This window comes from Carassius gibelio, chromosome B20, assembly GCF_023724105.1.
Source record: "Carassius gibelio isolate Cgi1373 ecotype wild population from Czech Republic chromosome B20, carGib1.2-hapl.c, whole genome shotgun sequence".
NCBI classification, from domain to species: domain Eukaryota; kingdom Metazoa; phylum Chordata; class Actinopteri; order Cypriniformes; family Cyprinidae; genus Carassius; species Carassius gibelio.
Window position 1 is genome coordinate 12877799 of NC_068415.1, and position 24701 is coordinate 12902499.

At 36.4% G+C, this 24701-nt stretch overlaps 1 protein-coding gene across 2 annotated transcripts in view; it reads left to right on the forward strand.

The window, feature by feature from the left end:
- The first annotated feature begins 1013 nt into the window (after window positions 1-1013).
- The window catches only part of LOC127984075 (GDP-mannose 4,6 dehydratase), a 64884-nt gene continuing 41196 nt past the window's right edge, over window positions 1014-24701 (forward strand). Inside the window, exons 1-7 of one of the 2 annotated variants that reach the window (XM_052586546.1) lie at window positions 1042-1248; window positions 7660-7704; window positions 10564-10651; window positions 10747-10767; window positions 11509-11618; window positions 22435-22627; window positions 22738-22842. In XM_052586546.1, coding sequence (XP_052442506.1) covers window positions 1165-1248; window positions 7660-7704; window positions 10564-10651; window positions 10747-10767; window positions 11509-11618; window positions 22435-22627; window positions 22738-22842 — 646 coding nt within the window. In that variant the 5' untranslated portion in view covers window positions 1042-1164. Of the gene's footprint in view, window positions 1249-7659; window positions 7705-10563; window positions 10652-10746; window positions 10768-11508; window positions 11619-22434; window positions 22628-22737; window positions 22843-24701 lie in introns of both variants that reach the window. The other variant, XM_052586547.1, reaches the window with a different exon arrangement.

Sequence of the window (24701 nt, forward strand, 5' to 3'; positions counted from 1 at the left end):
GAACGATGTTACCCTTAAAAACACAATACAAGTCTTCATGATCTCACACACACATCTACCTGTTTACTGTACAAAATTGTTTACAACCCTGCTTCCTTAGCTCAAGAATGCGAACCTCTTTGCCTCATGCACTGAAATATGCACTGAAAGTTAAATTTTCAATTATTTTATAAACTGTATTTATGCCAATTAAAGTCTTTGTGGCTGTTATATTTTGATCCCAAACTGACTCAGATAGACATAAATATACATTGCACAAGGCTTAATTTCTAGTGGAAAAAAAAAAAATATATATATATAAATTTAAATTATTTTTTTAATTAAATTAATTAAGCAATTAGTTTTTGCCTTTAAAATAAAATAAAAAAATGCCTTTATTATTTTTACTGAATCCATATTTTTCATTTGTTTTATATACTATACCCACATAAATTAATTAAACTCTGACACTGTTTGAATATCAAGTTAAAATATTCAGAATATTATTCCCTAATACACAAGGCTTAGTATTTCAGATTATTCCTTTATTGTGTTTATATAGAGTACTAAAACCACATCTTTTCATTTGTTATATGTACTGTACCCAATCAAATTAAATAAACTCTCACACTGTTAGAGCTAATGGTATCAAACCAGCTGTGAAATATTCAGAATACTATTCCCTATAATGCACAAGGCTTGTTTTTTTTCTGAATATTATTCCCTATAATACACAAGGCATGGCCTATAGACGCCAATCCTGAGAGATACCAGCAAACACCAGAAAAACAGCCTAGACTAGTTGAAGCCATTTAACAGCAGTGATTTAGGCCTAGGATTTATTATATAATGTAGACATATTATATAATTGTACAAATTATTATTAGATAATAATAAAGTGAGAACCTAAACAGCGTTTTGTTTCATTCCTCCTGAATCTTGATTCCTTTAGTGGGCGCTGTGACACATTTACAGCCCAAGCCAACGGGATTCCTCTCCTCTTTATTCTGTGGTGCTCACGTCACTGGCGCTGAGCTCTGTGATTGGCTGCTGAGTGCAGGTTCCTGAATGTGTCATTCAAGCAGCTGGAGTTTCGGATGTGTTTGCATCCGTTCATGACAAACGATCGCGCACAGTGCATCCAGACCTGCCCTACACACTCCGAACAGAAACCAGCTCCAAAAAATGGCTCAGTGTGCAGCAGCAGCGGCGGCAGCCACCGGCGAGACGAAAAGGAAAGTGGCCATCATTACAGGCATAACCGGTCAGGTAACTCAACATACGCGATGATATATACGGAGACTTAGAAATCAAAAGTCTGTCATGTTTAATCTCCTTAAATCTGTTTCAAGCGAGTTTGACCTTCTTTGTTCTGTGGAAAACAAATGGCTATGTCAAGCAGAATGATAGCCTGAGTCACAATTCATTGTTTTTAACGGAAAAGAGATGCCGCGAATAGTGACTGAGGCTGTCAGTCCCGTACAAGAGAGTGAGGAAATGATGACAGACTTTTATGAGACAATTTCGTCCAGTTTTGTCCTTGACACCTTTACTCACTTGCTTGGTGGTTTTTGGTAACCATGACGACAGTAGTTTTTGCTAAAATACAATTATTTGTCCCTGTAAAATACATTTTTTATATAGATAGGCCATACGTTTTTTTGTTTTTCTCACGTGGTCATTTCCGGACTTATAAGGAACTGTCAACTAAGCAAGTACAAGGTGCATAGTATAGTGGGATGACTTTGTCCGGTGTGCCCTGTTGTGTCTGTAAAGCACTACAGACCTGGTGACAAACAGGAGAGTCTCACGTGAGTCCTTTCATTGGCTGTCGTTTATCTAGCCACACCTGGGACCTTCTCATTGTGAATCACTGTGAACTGTGTAACAGGACACACATGTGACACATCCTCTCAAAAGTTTTTTGAGGATATAAGCTGGTAGCGGGATGTTGTTTTCCAGTTTGCTGGATAGAGAAAGTTTAAACTGTTGAAATAAGGAAGCAGACAAAATGGCATAACTTTCATTTCTAGTCTGTTGTGAAACGTTTTACATGTCTTTTGTAAGTTTAGAGTGCTTGAGAATGTTACAGACATGGGTGTGTATCTAGTCATCCATGATACTTGGTATTCAGGTTTCTAGGTTTCGCTCTGCACGTTTATGTGATGTGTTTTAAGTAACGGCCTTGTCTTGCTATGTGACACACACACACACACACACACACACTATGTGACACACACACACACACACACACACACACACACACACACACACACACACATGTGTATATATACAGTGGGTATGGAAAGTATTCAGACCCCCTTAAAATTTTCACTATTTGTTATATTGCCGCCATTTTCTAAAATCATTAAAGTTTTTTTTCCTCATTATTGTACACACAACACCCCATATTGACAGAAAAACACAGAGTTGTTGACATTTTTGCAGATTTATTAAAAAAGAAAAACTGAAATATCCCATGGTCCTAAGTATTCAGACCCTTTGCTGTGACACTCATATATTTAACTCAGGTGCTGTCCATTTCTTCTGATCATCCTTGAGATGGTTCTGTACCTTCATTTGAGTCCAACTGTGTTTGATTATACTGATTATACTTGATTAGGAAAGCCACACACCCGTCTATATAAGACCTTACAGCTCACAGTGCATGTTAGAGCAAATGAGAATCATGAGGTCAGAAGAACTGCCTGAAGAGCTCAGAGACAGAGCCTTGGTGAGAAAGGTAAAGAAGAACCCAAAGATCACTGTGGCTGAGCTCCAGAGATGCAGTCGGGAGGTGGGAGAGTGGCCCGACGGAAGCCTCTTCTCAGTGCTAGACACATGAAAGCCCCTATGGAGTTTGCTAAAAAACACCTGAAGGACTCTCTGGTCTGATGAGACCAGGATAGAACTTTTTGGCCTTAATTCTAAGCTGTATGTGTGGAGAAAACCAGGCACTTCTCATCACCTGTCTAGTACAGTCCCAGCAGTGAAGCATGGTGATGGCAGCATCATACTGTGGGGTGTTTTTCAGCTGCAGGGACAGGACGACTGGTTGCAATTGAGGGAAAGATGAATGCGGTCAAGTACAAGGATATCAAGTATGATAACCTTCTCCAGAGTGCTCAGGACCTCAGACTGGGCCGAAGGTTCACCTTCCAACAAGACAACGACCCTAAGCACACCGCTAAAATAATGAAGGAGTGGCTTAACAACAACTCTGTGACTGTTCTTGAATGGCCCAGCCAGAGCCCTGACTTAAACCCAGTTGAGCATCTCTGGAGAGACTTGAAAATGGCTGTTCACCAACGTTTACCATCCAACCTGACAGAACTGGAGAGGATCTGCAAGGAGGAATGGCAGAGGATCCCCAAATCCAATGTGAAAAACTTGTTGCATCTTTCCCAAAAAGACTCATGGCTGTATTCGATCAAAAGGGTGCTTCTACTAAATACTGAGCAAAGGGTCTGAATACTTAGGACCATGTGATATTTCAGATTTTCTTTTTTAATAAATCCTGCAAAAATGTCAACAATTCTGTGTTTTTCTGTCAATATGGCGTGCTGTGTGTTCATTGAGGGAAAAATGGCTGCAATATAACAAAGAGTGAAAAATTTAAAGGGGTCTGAATACTTTCTGTACCCACTGCGTGTATAATATATATATATTGCTGAATGTGCCATCAATTTTGTCCTGGCCAGATTTTCTGGACCGTAATAGTAAGATTTAAATGGTTAAAAACTGTATATTTATTCTCCACTCCAATTAAAGTGTTTTAAACCACAATTCAGCCCTAAAAGATATCAGTCACATATTTTTTTTTCCTGTGACAAAGCACTTAAATAATTAATGAGGCAAGCAGAGTTCATTTTATTGATTATTTGTTGCTGAAAAGTTGGCCATTAACTGTGCAAAAGCCTATTACTATACATATTAATTACTTATTAAAGAGCTCCTATTATGCTCTTTTACGAAGTCTTGATTTTGTTTTGGGGTGAACTAGAACAGGCTCTCATACAAGGTTGTTCAAAAAACACATTGTTTTTAACATATTTTACATTGTTAGAATATCTCTCTCCCCCAGTCTGGCATGAACGGCTCAAATAGTTCCTGTTTTAAATGAAGGCCTGCCTTCTGAAATAGGAAATGTGCTGTGATTGGTTAGCTGAGCCTGTGTGTGTTGTGATTGGCAGCACTCGGCACCTGGTCGGGAAATGTCATGCCCCTGTCCATAGCCCCCTGCAAGCTTCGGCGTAAATATTGTGTCAAAATCAAGTTTTACACCTGGGGGATTGTAACCACAAAGCTAGCATGTCTCTGACATAGTTATAACACTTGGTGTCTTCTCTAGTGCAGCTCAACCAGGTCTCGTCCCATTCGTTGATATTTGTGATATCACAAATCCCAGAAAATATGCGTTGTAGTCCAAACGAGTTGTTCGTTGAGATTTTTGAAAAGTGATTTATCTCCTTTTGAAGTGGACTTTGAGCTTTGTAACTTTGCAGATCTTTTAATTCACGCTCAAACAGCAACATTACAGACTAACTAAAGATGAAAAAGTTAAACTGCATAATAAGACCCCTTTAAGTAGTGTGTGAAAACATTACTGAAGGCAGCCTGCTGAGAGAAACTATATGATAGAAAATATGATTGAATGAATTGTATGAATGCAAAAGGGGGAACTTGCTGTCTACAGAAAAGTTTCGTTGGCATTTTCTTTTCATATATTACAAACACACTCTAATGAGTGAAAATGATATTCTGGTCCAGATACAGCATGAGGGAATATCAGCTTGTGTAAATATGTCTGTTTTAGATAGTGTGTGTGTGTACAGAGCCTCTCCCACTGTATTGATGCCATGGAATCTTTAAAGTGCCTTGCCTTTAATCGTCAGTTGTTGTGATGTTGGCAGGCTGGGATTGAAACATACCTTTCAGCCTCTTTAATTATTTTGTATTAATTTTGTAATCCCTTATATAATCCCTTTCCATCTGTGTTGGTGTGCATGAGATTATATTTTTACACATTATTTAGATTTATTTTGTCAGTGAGGTAAATGCAAAGTCAAAAGAGAGAAAAAGAAGCTAGAAACGTTAATTGACATGCATTGAATTGCATCAGAACGCTGACGTGGTTCAATGTGTAACATTAGATGCCAAGTCGGGCATGCACTACAATTATTTACATTCCTTTGAACTCTTTAGTTTAACTGGAAAGACCAGCTTGTAGCGTATAAAGTTTGCCTGGGTGTATGTGCTGAGAGGGTTTTTGGGAGGATTCTTATGATAAAGCTTTAACGTGGCAGAGCGGAAGCGGAATAGGACTGCAACGTAGTAAAAAAGGAAGCATGCAGTTTGTTTGATGAACAGAAGAGGGCGCTCGAATGACACACATCGTCTAGATACGGGGTGCCCAAACTAAGTCCAAGAGGGCCGGTGTCCTGAAGAGTTTAGCTTCAACCCCATTTAAACACACCAGAACCAGCCAACAAGCTCTAATAGCCATACTATTAGAGGCAGGTGTGTTAAGGCAAGTTAGCAATGCAACAATTGCAACACATTGAAGGGAACATATTTAGAAAATAGTAGATTATAGCTCTTTTTCCCAGTTATTGTTGGAGTTTTATGCTTATATCATCATAAGTTGATGGCAAATTTTTGGCAATCATTTTATTTCAGACAGATGAAAGTAAATAAACAAACACTATCTGATGTATGGAAGCAGTTTAAATATTTATTAATTGATGATTATTATTAAATGATTATAATTTGGTGTAGGCTTATCACTATAAAACCATAACTGGACTCAATTTACATTACAGCATATTTCAAAGGCAGTTGCCATAGCCAAAATGAATAGTATAACGCTTTAATTGTGTGTATTTTGTTGACGTGTGCAGATAATTAAGCTGAAGTTGTTGCGCCCACTTGTGGTTAATAAAGGAACACAGCAGTTTGTTTGGATGTGTGCTTTGAGTTGGTAAACTGGGAAAGACCGCTTTACAGCGGGCAAAGGCAAATGTAAGTGATCTATTTTCACACAGTCAACACACAGTACGTACACAAACAGAGATAATACGTCACAGACGGAGAGACTTATTTGACTCGCTTTCATTCTTTCCTTAACCATTCTGGCTTCTCAGCACAAATGCATCCACAGTTTGCCATTAGCAATCAGCCTGTGTCTCGTGCAGAGGTCTAAAGGCCTATAGATTTATCTTTATGTGGTGCACAAGGGTGATTGTAATTGCAGTGGAAAGTTTTTCCAAATTAGTCCGTATTTCTGAGATGTTTCGCACATGTGGTTTGACTCAAAATAAGAGATGATTAGGAATTAAAAAGTGATTTATTTTAAAGATTTTATAATTCAGACTGAAAGTGATTGGTGGCTGAAGGTAGGCCAGTGTGTGCGTATGCACAGACTGGTTGGAATGTCGTGTCCGTCTAGGTTTCCTGTCTATGAACATAATCTGCGGGAAACAGGCAACGTTTCCCAACAGTCTCGGTGTGACGATAAGCTGCTTTTTATCAGGGTTATGAGTCCGCGCTGTAGTTGGCACTGGTTGTGTCACACACACACATATTCACAGAGAGAGCCTCAGGTGGTCAGACATTGAGCAGGGTTTTATGTAAATGGCCAACGAACGGTTTGAAAAGGAAATGGTAATGTATCTTTAAGCACATCTTTTCCTATGCAGATATATATATATATATATATATATATATATATATATATATATATATATATATATATATATATACAGGCACATACACGGCTGCTGGAGCTTCTCATTTTTTTCCCAAAGGTCTTTGGGACTGTGCCTATATCACCCCAGCAGGAAGTAGGGGGCGGAATGCCATGGCCGGGGCGGAATGTTCCAAAGTTCTAGAATGTGCGGTTGGGAAGTATGAAAGGGGAAAAAGGGAGAATGAGAAGGAGACGAGAATAAGAATGAAAGCGACTCGAAAGCTGTTTATATCTTATGTCTTGTTAAAACGTGTCTTTAGTGTACGGCAGGTGGATTCAGAGACTTAAACTGAGCTGTCAGGCTTTCACTGACTTAAACATTGGCCTTGTTTGCTCGATTAATACTCTTTTGTCTGTGTGTGTGATGTGCTCAGGTGATTCCGTAAACTTGTATTACACTGGCTTATGGTGTGTGTTGTAGCCCATAGGCACTCCTTACTTATTTGTTAGCTGTCTTGTCGACTTTGCATTCTTTGCAGACTATGTTTGGAGCTCTTTTTAGTAAGGGGATTTTTAGTTCTCTGCTGTTAAAGGGATAGCTCGCCCAAAAATGACAATTCTGTCATCATATACCCGGCCTCATGTCATTCTAAACTTGTTTGACTTGCTCTCTTCTGTTAAAAACAAAAGAAAATAGTCTTTTTTGTCCATATAATTGGATCCACAGGGGCAAAAATAGTTGTGTTGCTTGAAAGAAATAAAGTCATAGAGCTTTGGAAAGACACAAGGGTCAGTTTCGACACAAGCGCGTGTGTGTACGTGTGCAAAAACATGTATTTGTATAATGTAGGCGGTGTATTCGTGGCGGACTGGCTCATGAAATTTTGAAAGAAATGGTCATTGTGTTGAATGCTCTCTTGGGTAATGCTTGCCGTAAATGTGTGTGCATGTTTCTCAAAACCCAAAATAATTCTACGTCTTTGTGGTTTTAGGATGGGTCCTACCTGGCTGAGTTTCTGCTGGCTAAAGGTTATGAGGTGGGTAAGCCAATGTAACCCTTAAAGACATGCTACAAACCCATCTGAAATCATCCTCACATTGATCTGATGCAAATATCTCCCTGTCTGTTAATAATCAAATATGAAAGTCATATGTTCATAAGATTTCATTTAAATGGGTTGGATCTTTAAAGGTTTAATATATAAAGAAATATTTGACTGTTCAGAGGTTTGGGTAAATTCTTTTTATGTTTTCTTTAAAAAAAGAAGCCTGTTATTCTTAGCGAAGCTGAATTTATTGAATAAAAAATACAGTAAAAACAGGAATATTGTGAAATTCTTACATTTTAAAGTAACATTTTAGGCATTTTTTCAGGATTCTTTTCAGTAATTCAAAAGAACAGCTTTTATTTAAAAAGTAACATTTTAAATATCCTTGCTGTCATGTTTGATCAGTTTAATGTAAACTTGCTCAATAAAAGTATTCATTTCTCAATAAATACTTTAGGACAGCAACACTGTAAAAAAAAAAAAAAAAATCTGTGACATTCAGGGTCAAATATTTCATAAATTGTGGTTGCCAGAACTTCACTGTCAACTTCACTTCACCCAAAATATGCTAGCAACATTTTAGGTTTTACGACTTAACTTAAATTCAAAATGAAATACAGTATTTCATTAACTTATTTAATGTTAATAAACAGACATATTGAAGTACTACTATCTGTTTTGAACCATTGTAACACACTGATAACCTCCAAAAACTAGTGGTGGTGAGAAAATCACATGATGAACTAAAGCTCATCACAAATGGCTTTTATACGAGCTGAGGAGGGCAATACTTGTTTATATAGAAGGTGCACTGTGTCATTCACACAAAACACTAATCCACATCATGGTGACACGCATGATACTGAATTAATGCAATAAACATTCATTTAATAACATTAGATGTAAGATTAAATCCTAATGTACACAACTAGTGTTGTCAAAAGACCCGGTACTTCAGTACCTAGTAGGTACTAAAAAATGAAAATGTCATGGTACCAGGTTTCTTTAAGTACCGGTGGTACCGAGTACTCGGTCAGTCACTTCACAAGCATTTTACCATTTCATTTGAGTAAAACCAGTGTACATTTTAAGGTATTCATGGTAACACATCAAAATAAAAGTAAATTTTTACATAAAGGCATCTTGCTATGAATATTACTATTATTTAGTAGTGTGATACTGCAACCACTGTTGAAAAAAATTATAAAACTTTATTTTTTTTAAAGAAATAAATCACACTATTTCTTCCATTTTTTTAATTTTAATAGCAAATCCGCTTTATTTACCAAAAAATAAAATGTTTAAATTTCATTAATTAAAAAACAAATTAAATTTAAATTAAACTTGTTTACTGTTTCTCATAATTATATTACAGAGAAACTGTAAAACACAATTGTAAATAAGTATAAAAAATGGCATTGGTTTTATTTTTAGTGATAAAAAGTTATAATTTTTTTTTAAATAGCATATGTTTTTGTTTTGCTTGGGTAACGAAATTGGTACTGAGAACCATGGATTTTCACTGGTATCGGTACCGAATAATGAAATTTTGGTTACCGTGACAACACTATACACAACCGATAAGAAAAACTAAGAAACATGTTATTTCAACAAAAAAAAACATCAAATGTGGAGTGTCATGCAGGGAATTATGGGAGTGTTGATTTACGGTTTATCACTGCTAATTATACAATGACTTTAACTTTACTTCCAAAAAACTTATTTTTAACAGTATTATATATACTATACATTTTATTTATAGTATAAACTTTAAATGTAATTACATTTATTCATCGTATATTGTATGGAAACTAACCGTTAACCAGTTGACAGATTTTTACTGTAGCATTTTTACAGTCTCTTACTGTTAAAATCCCAATAACTTTTTACAGTGAACATTATGGAATTCATATTTCAACAGTGTTCAGTTTTCACAGCTTTGCTATCAGCTTTGGAATATGTTGAAAATGTTCAGCAAAAGGATACTATCATTTTTGCAGACTCTAAATCATGCCTTCAAGTAATGGACTCTTTAAAACTGATCATCCTTTGATAGATTATATTTTAACCAAAGTAGACCATCTACAGAATCAAATCTATAGTATTATTTTTGCTGGGTTCCAGGACACGTTGCTCTTTCAGGAAGTGAGCGAGCTGATCCAGCTGCAAAGAAGGCTTTTAATCAGGAAGTAAACACATGTCATATTCCTCCCTTAGAGATCCGACCTATTATTAATCGTTACATATTAAATAAGTGGCAAGAAGAGTGGGATACATGTACAAATAATAAATTACATGAAATGCATCTGGAAATTTCAAACAGATTTTATCAAGTGGTATTTACCAGATGTCGCATACAGTAGATCATACAAGACTGACTCATGCATTTTTGCTCAAAGGTGAAGATCCTACTCAATGCATGTTCTGTGAGATTCCCCTTTCTGTCAAACATATTTTATTGGACTGTCCAGCTTTTAGTGTATGTGGACAACTCTTTTATAAAGCAAACTCACTTAAAGAGTTTAATATAATTATGGCAGCAAAAGTTTTAACATTTTTATCATATGTTAGTGTTAAAAATCTTGTGCAATATAACTTTGTATGTTTGCTGTTTTTTATTGTATTTGTTATACTTGTATCTTTTTAAATTGTTTTTGCCATGAAAATAACCTTAGATGCTGACATGGCATTAGATAAATATACACTACTACTACTACTACTACTACTACTGCTGCTGCTAAAAAAAACTTTATTGATCCCAAACCTTTGAACAATACTGTACATAAATTCAGTTTAAAATCCTGTCTGCTTAAGAGACTGGAATGTTTTTGTTGTTGTTTTGGGCAGGTTCATGGTATACTCCGCAGGTCCAGTTCTTTTAACACGGGCCGGATTGAGCACCTTTATCATAACCCTCAAACACACACAGAAGGAAGTGAGTTTCACACAAACGCACCTGATTGTGATATGCATGTTTTATGATGTTTGTAAATGCATGAATGTCTTCTAACCTGTGTAAAATATCACCAGGCATTGGATCCACTGGGTGTTGTAAGTTGTTAATTCAGTATTTTTAAGTAATTTTTAAGGTACTTTCCTTTACGGTTGCTATCTAAACATTCTTCAGCAATATTTGGACTGTAATTATTTCTTTTGGGACGAAGTCTGAGAAAATCATTGGTATGGTTCCTCTGTGATAAAACTCATGCATTTGGGCTGCAGTTTATCACAGAGAAGACAGAGGTTTTCTATTTTTATTCCTACAGGGAATGTCATTTACACAGTGCAGTTAAATATGGTTGTCACTCTCCTTTTAAGTGCTTAATCCTGTTTTGTACAAACAAGAGTTTGCCTATTTATGGGATTGCCAAAAGTGTTCTATGACAGAATTCACTCCCCGAAATGATTAGTTTTAAGTAAAGTCACTTAATAGTCAACCTGTATAAAACATTTGCAATTCAAATACTGTAGGTCTTTCAGTCTGTATCTGGCTTTGAAAGCAAAATGTAAAAAAGTTTTGCACAAAAATCTAGATATGGATTCTCCAGTTATTTCTCTCTTATTCCTCTCCAGCTAATCTGGTGATGGGCAGTTTTTTGTGCTCAGTAAACAATTTAATAAAAATTTCAGACCTCATGACCTCTTTGTTTCGGGTCTCTGGTTATTTTCGCTTAGGTGGCAATCTTTAAACTTGAGCCGATGTGGAGGAAAAAATGTTTAAACTTCAAACTTTTCAGATTGCTCGGTCACATTTAGGAGGAATGTTTATGTCTTTTATTCTGTGCCTTATAGACATGAAGTTGCACTACGGAGACCTGACTGACAGCACGTGCTTGGTAAAGATTATCAATGAAGTTAAACCCACTGAAATCTACAACCTTGGAGCACAGTCTCACGTCAAGGTACAACTTTCTCCTCCTCCCAACCTCTTGCTTCCTTTCTCTGTATTTCTCAACCACACAGATGCTCTTTGTCTGTCGACTCTCAAACCCTCCTCCTGGACAGACACAAACTGTTTCATAATGACTAAGGTTTCTTTCTCGGTGTCTGAGAGGTGAACAAATGGCCCCATCCAAGTAAGACTTTGGAAAGAAAAAACTCTTAACCAAATACAGAAGACTTTCTTTCACTCATCGTTCCTTTACCCACACCCCTAATGTCTAGTCATCTGGGATGAGGTCAGGGGGATTTTAGTCAGAGAGTTGGCCATCATGGATGTGTGTGAACTGCTGTGTGGGTGCTCCGCAGGGTAATTTATGGGAAACAAGCACAAGCGGCAGTTAAAGTGAGAGAGAGGAGATGACGGAATAAGAAGATCAAAACCAGAATAGGGACGAGATAATTCAGAGGGATACGAATGAGACTTTTCTGTTGATATGGTCTCCTTCAGCTACTCATGAGTTCAGTCACAGGAAAAACCAGAGAGAAACCTCAGTGTCATGTCTTTTGCTGTAAAAACAACAAATGAATGGTCCATAAAACAAGTTCTCTGGAATAATTATACTGACCGGGAATTAAAAGATTTGTTCATCCAAATAAAGAAATTCCGCCACCGTTTACTCACCATCTTCCGTAAAGTCATGGCGATTTGGTACAAACAGTGACTGAAGTTTAGTTTTTGGGTGAAATATTCCTTGAAAAGTGTTTTTTTCGCAAACCATTTATCTTCCATTGCGTGGCGTAATATTGTTGGTTAATATTATTTGACCCCACTCATGTGGCATTTGTTACGTAAGAAAAATGAAAGTAATTTTGGAAGCAGGAAAAGTTACTGCATCTGACGAGAGATCATGGAAACTTTCATAGAACAACATGCACTGATGAATCATCCACAATAAGGCCAGAGACATTTTTATTAAGAAAGTGAATCGAGTCAGTTTTGATTTCCTGCTGTCAAGCTCAATCAAAAGGATACTAAGGAGTCATTTGCACAGAATGTGTTTTTGCTTGTAGTATATCACACATGACCTAACACTCTTTTTGTTAAATCCTTCTTTAGACTGTGCTTTTTTTTTTTTTTTTTTTTTTTAATTCCACTCGCTGCATCTCTCATTTTTAAACACAAATACGCTTCTTGTGTGAACAGCTCTTTAAGTTATTCTTAAACTATTTATTAACTATTTGTGTTTGATAACTGCAGTGGCTTCTTTAGGGATGCTCAAATCATATTTAAAATGTATCAATGTCATTGTATTATGTATTAGTACAAATAGTGCTTTTTGAGAATTGACACTTTTTTTTTTGTTATATTTCTTTAAAACAAATGTGACTTGGTTAGATTTGTTTTTATATAATGGCAATATATTCACGCAATTTTGAAAATGGCTTGACTGTTCAAATACTTTTTGGAGTGATAGTCTGTCTAAAATGATTCATGAGCCTCAATGGTTGGTCAGTAGGATGGAAAAATCCAGACTGCACCTGCAGGCTGAAAACGTACTGTTAAATACAGCAGCTGCCGTAATGTGGAACTAAATAATTCAGGTGGAAACTCACTGCAAAACACTGGCATCCATTATACTGAATGGGAGGTGTTCTGGGTGTCCCATCAGGAGGATCATCTGCTGTGATGACGGATAACGGCAGGATGTTCACTGTCACAATGAGTTTTGTACTACTGTGGCTCCTCAGTGGAAAAAAAGGTGCTTTAAGAATAGACATAGGACTAAGGGAGAGTATAGTTCATATTTAAAGATTGCTGTTATACTACGACAACCGCAATCAGGATTGCTATGTGGAAAAATAAACAAGCTTGATTTTATTACACCATCAGTTGAGGCTTGTAAGTGTGTGCGTTTGCCAGGAGTGTTCATTAAAGATAGTTGTTCAATCAGTGCCCGCAGTAATGAAGTGGTAGATCACTGTTACTCTCTGATTGTAGTTTACATTTTTTACTTACCGCACTTTGTTTGGATATGGCAGAAAGAGTGGCAGAGAAAACACACACACACACACACATGCTCGGTTTCCAGTTTTTACACACAGGGGTCAGCAAAGTGCTATTTTGTTTGAGAGCACCGCTTGGTGTTTTTTTAGGATATTTGTTTGTGCTTAAAGGAATGTTTCAGGAAGAAAGTGATGGGCTTTTTTCCTCCATGCACATTCTGTCTTTGTCTGTGAGCATTTATAGTCTTGTTTATAAGTTATTCAAATAAATCAGATGGATAAATGACATAAGGACGACAAGCATAAAGACTGTAATGAACTGTGATTGAGTTGAAATAAAGTCGTGGGGTGTTCAGGTCTAATGTTGCATAACAATGTTTGAACATTTGATTTTCTTCTAAGATCTCAGTCACTCTCTGTAATTATGACCAATTAAAATGGGAATGTATGCGTGTGTGTGTGTGTGTGTGTGTATGTATGTGTATGTATGTATATATGTGTGTGTGTGTGTGTGTGTGTATATGTATATATACATATATACATATGCATATGTAGAGTTCGACAAACCATTCCTGCCTTTATCCTTTTCCTCTTTATTTTAAACTTTTAACATTTAACTTTTTTACATTCAGTGTTGTAATAAAATATATGCAATTTAACTTATCTGAATTTAAAGGAAAATTATGGCAGTGAATTTTTTTCACATTTTATAAAAGCACAGTATTTAGTACAAACATACACAGTGTTTATATAATTGTTAATTTAAAGAAAGCTTAAATATTTTCAATAAATTAGATTGATAAATAGAAATCAAAGACGTTTATCATGTTAAATTGTTCTTTAATAATTTTATTAAATGCTGTTCTTTAGGCCAAGGTATTAAGAAGCACAACTGTTTTTAAAGTTAATAATAGAGAATTTTTCACGAGCAGCAAATGAGCATATTAGAATGATTTCTGAAGGATCATGTGACGCTGAAAACTGGAAGAGTCAGGTTTGCCATCACAGGAATAAGGTATACTTTAAAATGTATTTCGATGAAAACTGTTATTTAGTGTAGAAATAATTCACAGTATTACTGTTTTTGCTGTATTTTTTTTTTATCAAATAAACGCAGCCTTGCTTTCAAAAACATTAAAACAGTCTTACTGACCCCAAACCTTTGAAAGGCAATTGTATCGTTTCAAAAGAAGTTTGTACTAACGATTCTGCCTTAATGTGCTTGAATAATATCTTTAAATCTAATAATTAATTTAAAATGTAAAAAATATTCAAATGGAAAACTTGCAGGGTAGCACCTGTTAGACATGCAGAATAGCATGAAATGTAAGTTAATAACAATAATACAAGTACTGAATTATTCAGGTGGGATATACCAGCTTCAGGAGGTCCATGTGTGCAAACACAATAGAGAGATAAAGGCATCTGTTTACATGTGAATGTGCACTGTTCCGACTGTCGTGTCAGGACCTTGTTTCCAGTGTGTTGTTTGGGGATGACAGGAACAGTAAAAGAAAAGCTGTAAACCATGTCGGGTCAATGTCAGCGTGCGATCACGGCTTTACTACAAAAAGAGCACAGTGTACTTTACATGTTTATGTTTGTACAAGTTTAAACCTTGCGGTTATTATCAAATAACCTCAAATGGAGCTGCCTTGTGGTATAGCAGACTGCGATTGGTCACGAGTTGAAGAGCCACTTTTTTAGGCTGAGATTGAGAGCCAAATAACACATACACACACACACACACTCACTCACACACACACACTTAAACGGCTGGAAAGTGAATTTTAATGCAAAAAAAAATAATCCATAAATGAATCGACCATATTTAATTAAAAGAGCTTGATGCTTAATTTAATTTCTTTCCAATTTGAATTTGGACTCTTTTCTTTAATGTTAAAGTAGTTCAGATGTAATTGAGAAACTGAGAGCACAAAATAACATCTGTGGTATTTGTGCTAGCATTGTTCTGTTTTGACCTTTTACGTTACCTCGAAGCGTTTAGTAAGTTTCTCTTCGACTGAAAGTCTGTTTGTGAATGTGTTTTTGTGTTTGCACAGATATCTCTTAGCACCGGTAGAATCTGTTTGCTCATAGTGTTATGTACAGTAGGGTGTGAGTGCCATAAGCTTCGTGTTTGTGTATGGATTAATAGGGATCTGTAAGTAATGTGCAGTTGCTAGACTGGAACGTTGCAATATGTATCGTGTTTTGTGTTCGTCTGCGAACATGTTTGATGTGTAACATAAGTGTTGTCTTGGGAAGACTTTGGTATTGTGTGCATGTTTATAGACTTATGTGACATAGCAGGATTAACATGCACGAGGATGCAGGATTGAGTGACGCGCTGAAACATAATTCAACCTTGGTGAAGTGTAGCACAAAAATCCTTTCTGCTAATTGAGACATAATTTTTTCTTAATAAGGTCGTGTTTGCAATCTAGGAGACTTTGTGTAACACTAAGCCTAAGTTTCTTTGTTTAGCTTATTAAGTGGACACCAGCGCTCTCAATTTCGCTCAGATACTTGCAGTTAATTGCTTGTGTAAATCATTCCACTCTTGTCACCTGCAACGACTGACGTCACTGCCAACAAACCGGCCTTTATTCTGTGGGATTACATCACGCTCAAAACATGATTTTGATTTATCAAAATGACAGTGCCTGTGAAGCTGAAGTGATGAATTATGAGAGATAAAAATCTCTGCACTGCCATCTCTGTCACTCATTAAAGGGTGGGAATGAAGATGCATTTGAAACATGTTTGCTTGTGTGGTAGACACGTTGTATAACATGCTCATTCAGACACTGGAAGTGGTAGAAAGTCATTTAATCTCTTTTTTTTTTGCTTTTCAGTAGACTAGACTAATCATAATAATCATTATTTAAAGTTTTTAACTAATTATTTTTATTTGTCTATAAATATTTGGACATTTATAATGTATTTTTATTTTATTTTAATGGGGCATAATAAATATATATATTATATATAATTTAATTTATATTATTATTATTATTATTATATTTTTTTTTACTTTATTCATCCATTTTTATACATTTTTTTTATATTCATTTATTTATTAATTTACAGTCATTTGTTTTTATTTCATTTTCATTTATTATGTTTAATTAATCCACAATGTTCAGCGTTGAGCTGGCCAGTTTTAGACATTGACCTAGTTTGTGAATGACAACACAGTTGTGTTGATTCTCTTATTTCGTTATGAATCACTCGGCTTTGAAGAGAAAGGACCCAACAAATGAGACACCTTTGGAAAGTAGCAACATTAAGCGCATCAAGCAGTCACCGCATTAATCAAAGGATTAAAACGGCATTAAATTTGTCTAAAAAAAAATAATAGTACCTTTATGTAAGCCTTGACTGCTCCACATTAGGCAAAGAAAGAACATAAGACAGATGTGTCCTATGGTACACCTGGTCTTTTTTTGGGGGGAATATTCAGTCCTAGAAAATGGGTTAAGATGGCTTGACTTATCAACGTGGAGCTCCTTTAAAATTTTGGAAGGAATGTGACTGACATGGTACGTCTGAAAAATATGCCAGTCTTTGTGAATTCGCTAGCACGAGCACTCAACTCTTGATTGAGAGGTGGAAAATAGCCGTTTACAGAATAAAAGCAGGTATTGCAATGAACAATTCGTCTTTTGTGCGGTGTAAACGGACACATTCCTGTCTCATGCCCTGCCCTAAAGGAGTTAACATTAGTCAAGAGAAGCAGTGAGTATTTAGTTTTATTAGCTTTTCGTTTTTATTATTTATTATTATTGCCATTACAATGACCTTGGCAAAATGGTAAACGGAAGTAAGGAATGAAAGAATAAAAATAAAGGATGGAGGTTTGGATCATGGCATTACCAGAGACGTTAGCTCAAGTGATTGGAAGACTATGGATCATGAAATATTCAGCTGCAGGTTACTATCATAGTGTGTGATTCCAAAGTAAACTCTGAAAATGATTAATGATGTTTAAGATTATGGAGTAGGATGCAAGAGTAGAACTTGAGTCTAAAAACATAAGACTCCAGTTATCACGTTATACAGAGAAATGTTATTAGGCCTCGAGGTTTGTATTTCCATCTTTTGTTTCATGCACATTGGTGGAAAGATCTCAAAATCTCCACATTTTTGCTTTCTCATTTAAAACAGAAACCTCTCTGGTTCCCTTTTCTGTGGTGCAAGTCATTGCGCTCTCTCTGTAGTCGATGCTGGTGCCATTTGTCTGCATGACCTTTAGATATGTACTATATACACGTAGTGCTTAACAATAAGTATATATTTTTTTCCTAGTCAGGCCAGCAGTTACAATATGTGTAGCCCTGCCAATATTTCCACAGGCCCTACCACTTTATATTTAGAAACCTGTCTCATAAATTTACATTTTATTTTGATTATTTTATTTAGTTGTATTGCTTTTTACACAGCTACTTGCCAAATAAATGAACATTAAATACAGATTTGAGTGAAATCTTTATTATTTAAGAGTGCCTCTTATACAAGAGACTTTTTACAGGAATGAGTTGCCTTGAACAACAGTCAGTTTTGTGAAAATTATGGATAAATCAGACTAATCAGAATCAAGTATTTCTGAGCACTGTGTTTGCTGTTTCAGGACTGCCACAAGTCTTTATCCTTCTCTAATGCTCATCTATGTTAGCCAGCTATAGATAACATTACATATTTAATTCATAATTTGCGACAGCAGTGTTCAGTTCTACACAAAAATTCGTAAAAACAAACGGGTAAGAAGGGTCGCTGATTGGACCAGTGACCGTCGGTCTGAGATTGTGAGCTGGATTGTTTTAGACACATAAGTGGAAGGCATTTGATGACAACACAAACATTCGGCAAAACAATGATATGGTAATGAATTTGGTCTGTAGAGAGACCTACTAGACACCAGAGTATATAATTACAACTATTTATAGCTTGGAAGCATTCATCATCTTCTCTCAAAATAAACAAGCAGGTCAAGCACTCATATTTGATATTTTTATGTTAATCTGAAGCACATTGTGCTCATTGCTTTTAACAAAACTGAGGTGAATGCTCCGCGATGCAGATCTTGGCATATCAGTTTGTGCATTGTCAGTGTTTCAACAGTCTGTAGGCTTCTTTTACGTACAGATAAGCGCACACAATAGCTCACATCATTCCTTCGAGCTCCTAAATGACAGTGCCTGTCAACTGTGATGACACATGTGCTGTGTGTGTGTCAGAGAGTTGGTTCAGTCAGAGACCACTCACATGTGGTAGTTGTTGGTTTCTGTCAGCACAAGGTTAACTGTCAACTGTCAGGAGTTGAACAGAACCTTGTGTGAGGCTGCGCTGTTCTTTAGCAAATGAAATAGCATGATGAAAAACGTGTGGCCGGATTATATGGATTGCACTATTCTCTTCTTTTAGAAGTGTTTGCACAAAGCCCAGACCTGAACACCTTGGGGATGAATTTTGAAAAGCCTGCTGTTAGCCAGACCCAACATAAGCGTCTGACCTCACAGATGCTCCACTCTTTGAATGGATGCAAAACCAAAAGTCATGTTCCAAAATATAATGGAAGAGATTTGAGATTAAATGTTTAAATAAAACCCAAGCATTGGTGAGGTCAGGCACTGATGATGAATGATGGGGTCTGGCCTGCTCTTCCAATTCATCCCAGTGCTTTTCAAAGGGGGTTCAGGTCTGGACTTTGCAGGCTGGCGAAGCTACTCAACACCAGATGTAATTATTTAATAATAAATAAATAAAAATTAAAAAACACACATTAAAAAAGAAAGAAACAACTAAGAAAAAACAACTTTAAAATTTTATTTTGTAAAGATTTGTTTCTGTTTTGTAAAGTTTTGTTTTGCGTGTGTGTGTTTTAGTTTTTTTATTGTTTTGTTTCTTTTTTTGTTTGTTTATAGCCATTTTCTTAGTAAATAAGTAAATACATTTTTCATATATAATTTTTTTTTTTTATATAAATAATTTGTAAAAATAAATGAAAAAACATTTAAATTACATTTTTATTTTAATTAATTAATAATACATTAAAATTAAATATTTATTTAAAAAAATTTAACTAGAACATTAGTTTTCAGTTAATAAAGGGTGTTACTGAGCCCTACTGTTGGAGCTGTGGTGCTTCATGGGCCCAAAAAGGTTGAGAAATGCTGTCTTCTGGAAACATAAGATGTGGTAAAAATAGAGCTTTGTTTTTACAAGGATGGAGACAGTTTAAGGACATCTGTAACAGGCTAAATGATTCCCTAATTATTCGCAGTCATGGTTTCTCCCCTCCCTCCGCTCTCACACACTCAGGCGTGCATGAGTTCTGCGATTGCTACAGACAACTTGCGCCTGGGGCAACCCCAACCGCAGCCCATAATGATCCAGGCTGTTGCCATGTTTACATGTGTGTTTATGTTTGAGGGAAGGAGTGAATGATGAGGTGAGCGTGTCTGGTTGAGCAAGCAGAAGAGCGAGGGACGTTGGTGTCATCTCAAGCATAGATTTAATTAGCTGATGAATTCCAATCCTGACGTGCTGAAGCCGTGAGCAGTGTAGGAGTAGTATCGACAGAGGAGGCCAGCTCTATTAGGTAGAGCCGAAAGAGAGCGGGTGTTCGCTTGTGCACGAGTCGCCCCGGGCCACGGGGATTTTCCCGATGTCAGACATAAATCCTGACCCTGACAGCTCCAAGTTGCTGTGGAAACACGAAGAAATTGCTTTTGCAGCACAAATTTCTACGAGTCTCCTGCTCACTTCGGATAAAATCCCGATAATTTCCAAAATCTTTTCTTAGCCTGCAGATGCATAGAGGGAGCAATTTGGAGTTAGCAGCACACTTACTTGCATCAATGCAATGGCTACAGCTACTAGTAACAGCTGGAAACAGCAAATTACGGTATCGGTGTTCCTCTAATAGCGCTATTTTGGCATTTTCATGACATTTGTAATCCGCGTCCTGGCTGTTTGTTTGGAGAAAACAATGCTTAAGAAATGAAAATTGCTTGCGGCATGGCAAGATGCCGTGAAAGCTCTCCACACAATCTGAAGACATAAATCTACTTGTACCTGACAGAAACATGTCTGTCTTAGTTCGAACTGGTATGATTGAATGTTTTGGCTCATATTTAAGTGCATGTTTGCACAGTCCAAAAAACTTCAAGCTAATTATCCCAGCAACGGTAATGATAGCTACTGGACGAGAGCCAAGCAACACAGCTAAAGTCAATCTGTAGCTGCATTATAAGGATTATTACGAAAGTGCTGCGAATTTGCGTTGCGAAGTTACTTGGATATCGTTTCAGTCTCACGATAATCTGCTGTCAGTCGCTTTTGTTTTTTCTCTGAGGTGTGGTTACAGATGCGCACTAGGGTATTTCAGGACTAATTCAGATCGTGCCTGTTGCTGAGGGCTTGTCTTGGTGGAAAAAACGTGTAGGTGCGATTCTGAGAAGCGTAGGTTATGTCAAATTTGAGGAACAGGTTAGATGAGTTGTCTCTCCCTCTCTTTCTCCTGCTCAGTTCCTGTCTGTTTTTCTGTTTCTTGCTTTCTCTCCCTATCTTTAACATCTCGGTTTCAGTCAGGGATTCCCCGCCTCGCTCGTGTTTGGGAATTGAGTATGTCTGAACTCGTTAAATTAGAGCAAGGACCTTCTTTCTCAAAAACACTGTAGTAATTCAGTTGCATGATGCAGCACCTCAAACTATTTGCAATGTTTAAGGAATAGTTCATCCAGATATTAACACTTATTTACTCACCTTTGCTCTGTATACAGTATGACAACATTTTGTAACTCTTTGATGAGTGTAACTTTTTCCATATAAATACAATTAATTTAAAGGTTTCAGAAGTATGCAAAGGCATAATGAAAGTGTGATAGAAGTTCATATGAGTCTGTGCGCTAAATTAATTTAAAGTCGTAGGATAACTATTTATTAGGAGCAGGTTAAAAAAATTATCTTTCACTGAAAATATTGATGTCCATTCTTGTTCTCTTTCCCGCGTTCATGAGAGAAGTAACAGTGACTGATTTATGAAAAAAAAATTGTTCTTTTACGTGTTTTTAAATCTTTTTTTATGAATCAGTTAACCAAATCCTAAAAAGTTCAGATTTTCGGTTCATAGTCAGTTTCAGAATCAGCTTTATTGCGAGGTATGTTTACACATAAACAAGAAATTTGTTTTAGTGACAAAAGCTTCATAGTGCAACCAAATGACAGTGACAAGACAGATAATAGTAAAAAATAATATAAAAAATAAACAAAATAGACAGTGTACAAAAAGCAAAAACTAAATATAATATAGACAATTATGATGTACAGGTATGATGTGTTGTAAATTTTTAATGTAAACAAGTGTTTTTATAATAGTTTGTACTACACTGCAAAATCAATCTACCTTAGAGATAGTTTAACATTGTTAGATAATACTGTGTTGTTGTTCTTTAGATGGCTTGCAAATTACATGCCCTGTTATCCATATACTGTACATGATTTAGCTGTTTGACCCAGTTTACATGAGCTAGAAGACAGATCGTTTGATGCTCTGTGTTTTCCAGTAACAGCAGAGCATGCAGCTCTATGCAAACAAAGACACTTGATATCAACCAAAGAAAAGATACCTTCTCTCAGTTTAGAGCGCTTTGCACTGAGTTTTATTACCAGGCAGTTGCTTGTTTTCATATTTCCTTAAATTATGTTTATGTTGGCAACTTCTTGGCTTATGTTATTGAGTTATGTCATAAGAACGAATTGCATTTAGCCATTTACTTGTATACTTTTACATTTAAGTCTTACGCATAAGTGCCTTGTGTTTGGCAGATCTCCTTTGACCTGGCTGAGTACACCGCAGACGTTGACGGGGTGGGGACCCTACGGCTGCTGGATGCAGTGAAGACCTGCGGTTTAACTGACACCGTCCGCTTCTACCAGGCCTCCACCAGCGAGCTCTACGGGAAAGTACAGGAAATTCCCCAGAAGGAGACCACACCGTTTTACCCACGATCTCCTTATGGTCAGCATGCACACATCTAAAAACATGCTGTGTCTTCATATTTTTACGTTGTTATAATAATAATAATAATAATAAATAAAAACACAAAATATATATCTTTTTTTCGCCAGGTGCTGCTAAACTCTATGCATACTGGATCGTGGTAAACTTCAGGGAAGCCTATAACCTCTTTGCTGTGAATGGGATCTTGTTCAATCATGAGAGTCCTAGAAGAGGTCAGAAACACGCCACAAACTTTTTCTCTGTTTTGGTTTGTTTGGTTCTTTTAGTGCAGAGATACTGAGATCACTTTTCTCGGGGGCCACTTTCTGGTAAAAGTACGCCTTACATGGTTTCATTTTCATTTGGTTTTGAAAAATGTGCAGTAACCAAGAGCCACTGCTATGTGTTAGACCTCATAATTTCTGTCACCTCATTCATCAAAACGGGCATAAGTTCTGTCAACTCAACCTCCTTTTTAATTTTCATAACAAAATAAGAGTAATGAATAGTGGGGGTTTAAAAATGTTAGTCTTGCATACAAATGCGTTTATAATCTTTAAATCCTTCCAGTATGTTACAGGTTCACTCAAAAATCTAAATTCTGTCATAATTTACTTGTGTGGTATTTTTAAGATTTGTAATTCTCGTTAAACTATCCCTTTAACATCTCAACTACCCTACCATTCAAAAGTTTGGGGTCAGTAAGATTTTATGTTTTTGTAAGAAGTCTCTTATTTTCAACAAAGCTGCATTTATTTTATCAAAAATACAGTAATATTATGATATCGCAATTTAAAAGAACAGGCATTTTTATTTTTTATTATATTTTAAAAGTAATTTTAAAGTTAGCTGAAGCAATTACTCCAGTCTTCAGTGTCACGTGATGCTGATTTGCTGCTCAGGAATCATTTCTTATTATTAATGTTGAAATATAGACTGCTAAATGAAGTGTGGAAATCATTGCAGTGTTTTTTTAGGATTCTGTGATAAATTATTTATTTAATGCAGAGCAACTTTTTTTTTTTTTTTTTTTTTTTTTTTTTTTTTAAGAAATCATGTGTAGCAATAAAATGTTCTTAATATAAATGTCATTATAAAAGTATCAATTTCTTTCAAAAATAAAACCTTACTGACCCCAAGCTTTTCAACGTAATGAATAAAAAAATTCATCGTAATGTAGCGCACACTACACATGCAAACATGAATTTTAAAGAACCAATTTTCAACTAATTTGTAGACTCATCCACAAGCGTATTCATCCATCAATTTTAGGTGTGAAGCTTTCATAGTTTGCTTAAATTACAAATATTTGCTACTAGATGCAACCTCCGGAGTGAAATATTCTGTCAGTGCCTTGATAGCAGTCTTGGCGCGACAGAACTGTTTACATTACAAGTTCGTGGCGTGACACTCCACTCCAATTATAGCACTTAAAGTGTAGATATTTTCAGTAATTGTAATGGGAGTGACAGTTTTGTAGTGCCATGTGATTAAATCTAGTTTAATTTAATTTCTTAATCAGACAGAATCAGGCTTATCTAGATGTCAAGATGGCCCACTAGGTTAGGAGACATACAATAACAGCTCTACACACTACACTAAAGGAAGTGATGCAAGAGTCCAGGGAACATGTTGTATGTGTGGCCAGACCCATTGTGATTGGTTTACGGGAGAGTATCATGACACAACATTTGGTAAAGGGTGCAGCCATGACATCTTCTCAACAACAAGAGTGTTGTTCTGAGCCAAATCCCCCCCGACCACACACAAACACACAATTCCAGAGCACAGGAAGAGAGATGATGTCATTAGTGGCGTTTTTTTTTTTTAAGCCAATGACACTAACATAGCCAACTAGACAGTCTAAGTGTGTGTGTGTATACGTTGAAGGAAGATGAGGAAAGAAGGGAGTACAGGGCTGGAGTAGGGTTAGATAGCTAGACAGGGAGGGAGATGGATGGGATAGTGTGAAAAAAGCCAACTTCATTTCCTGTCTGATCTCAGTGGTAGCCTCCCCTCATTGGGCTGGCCGGCAATGATGAGTTAATCTGGTTTGGAATTCACTTCGGAATTTCAGCCGGTATCCACTTTC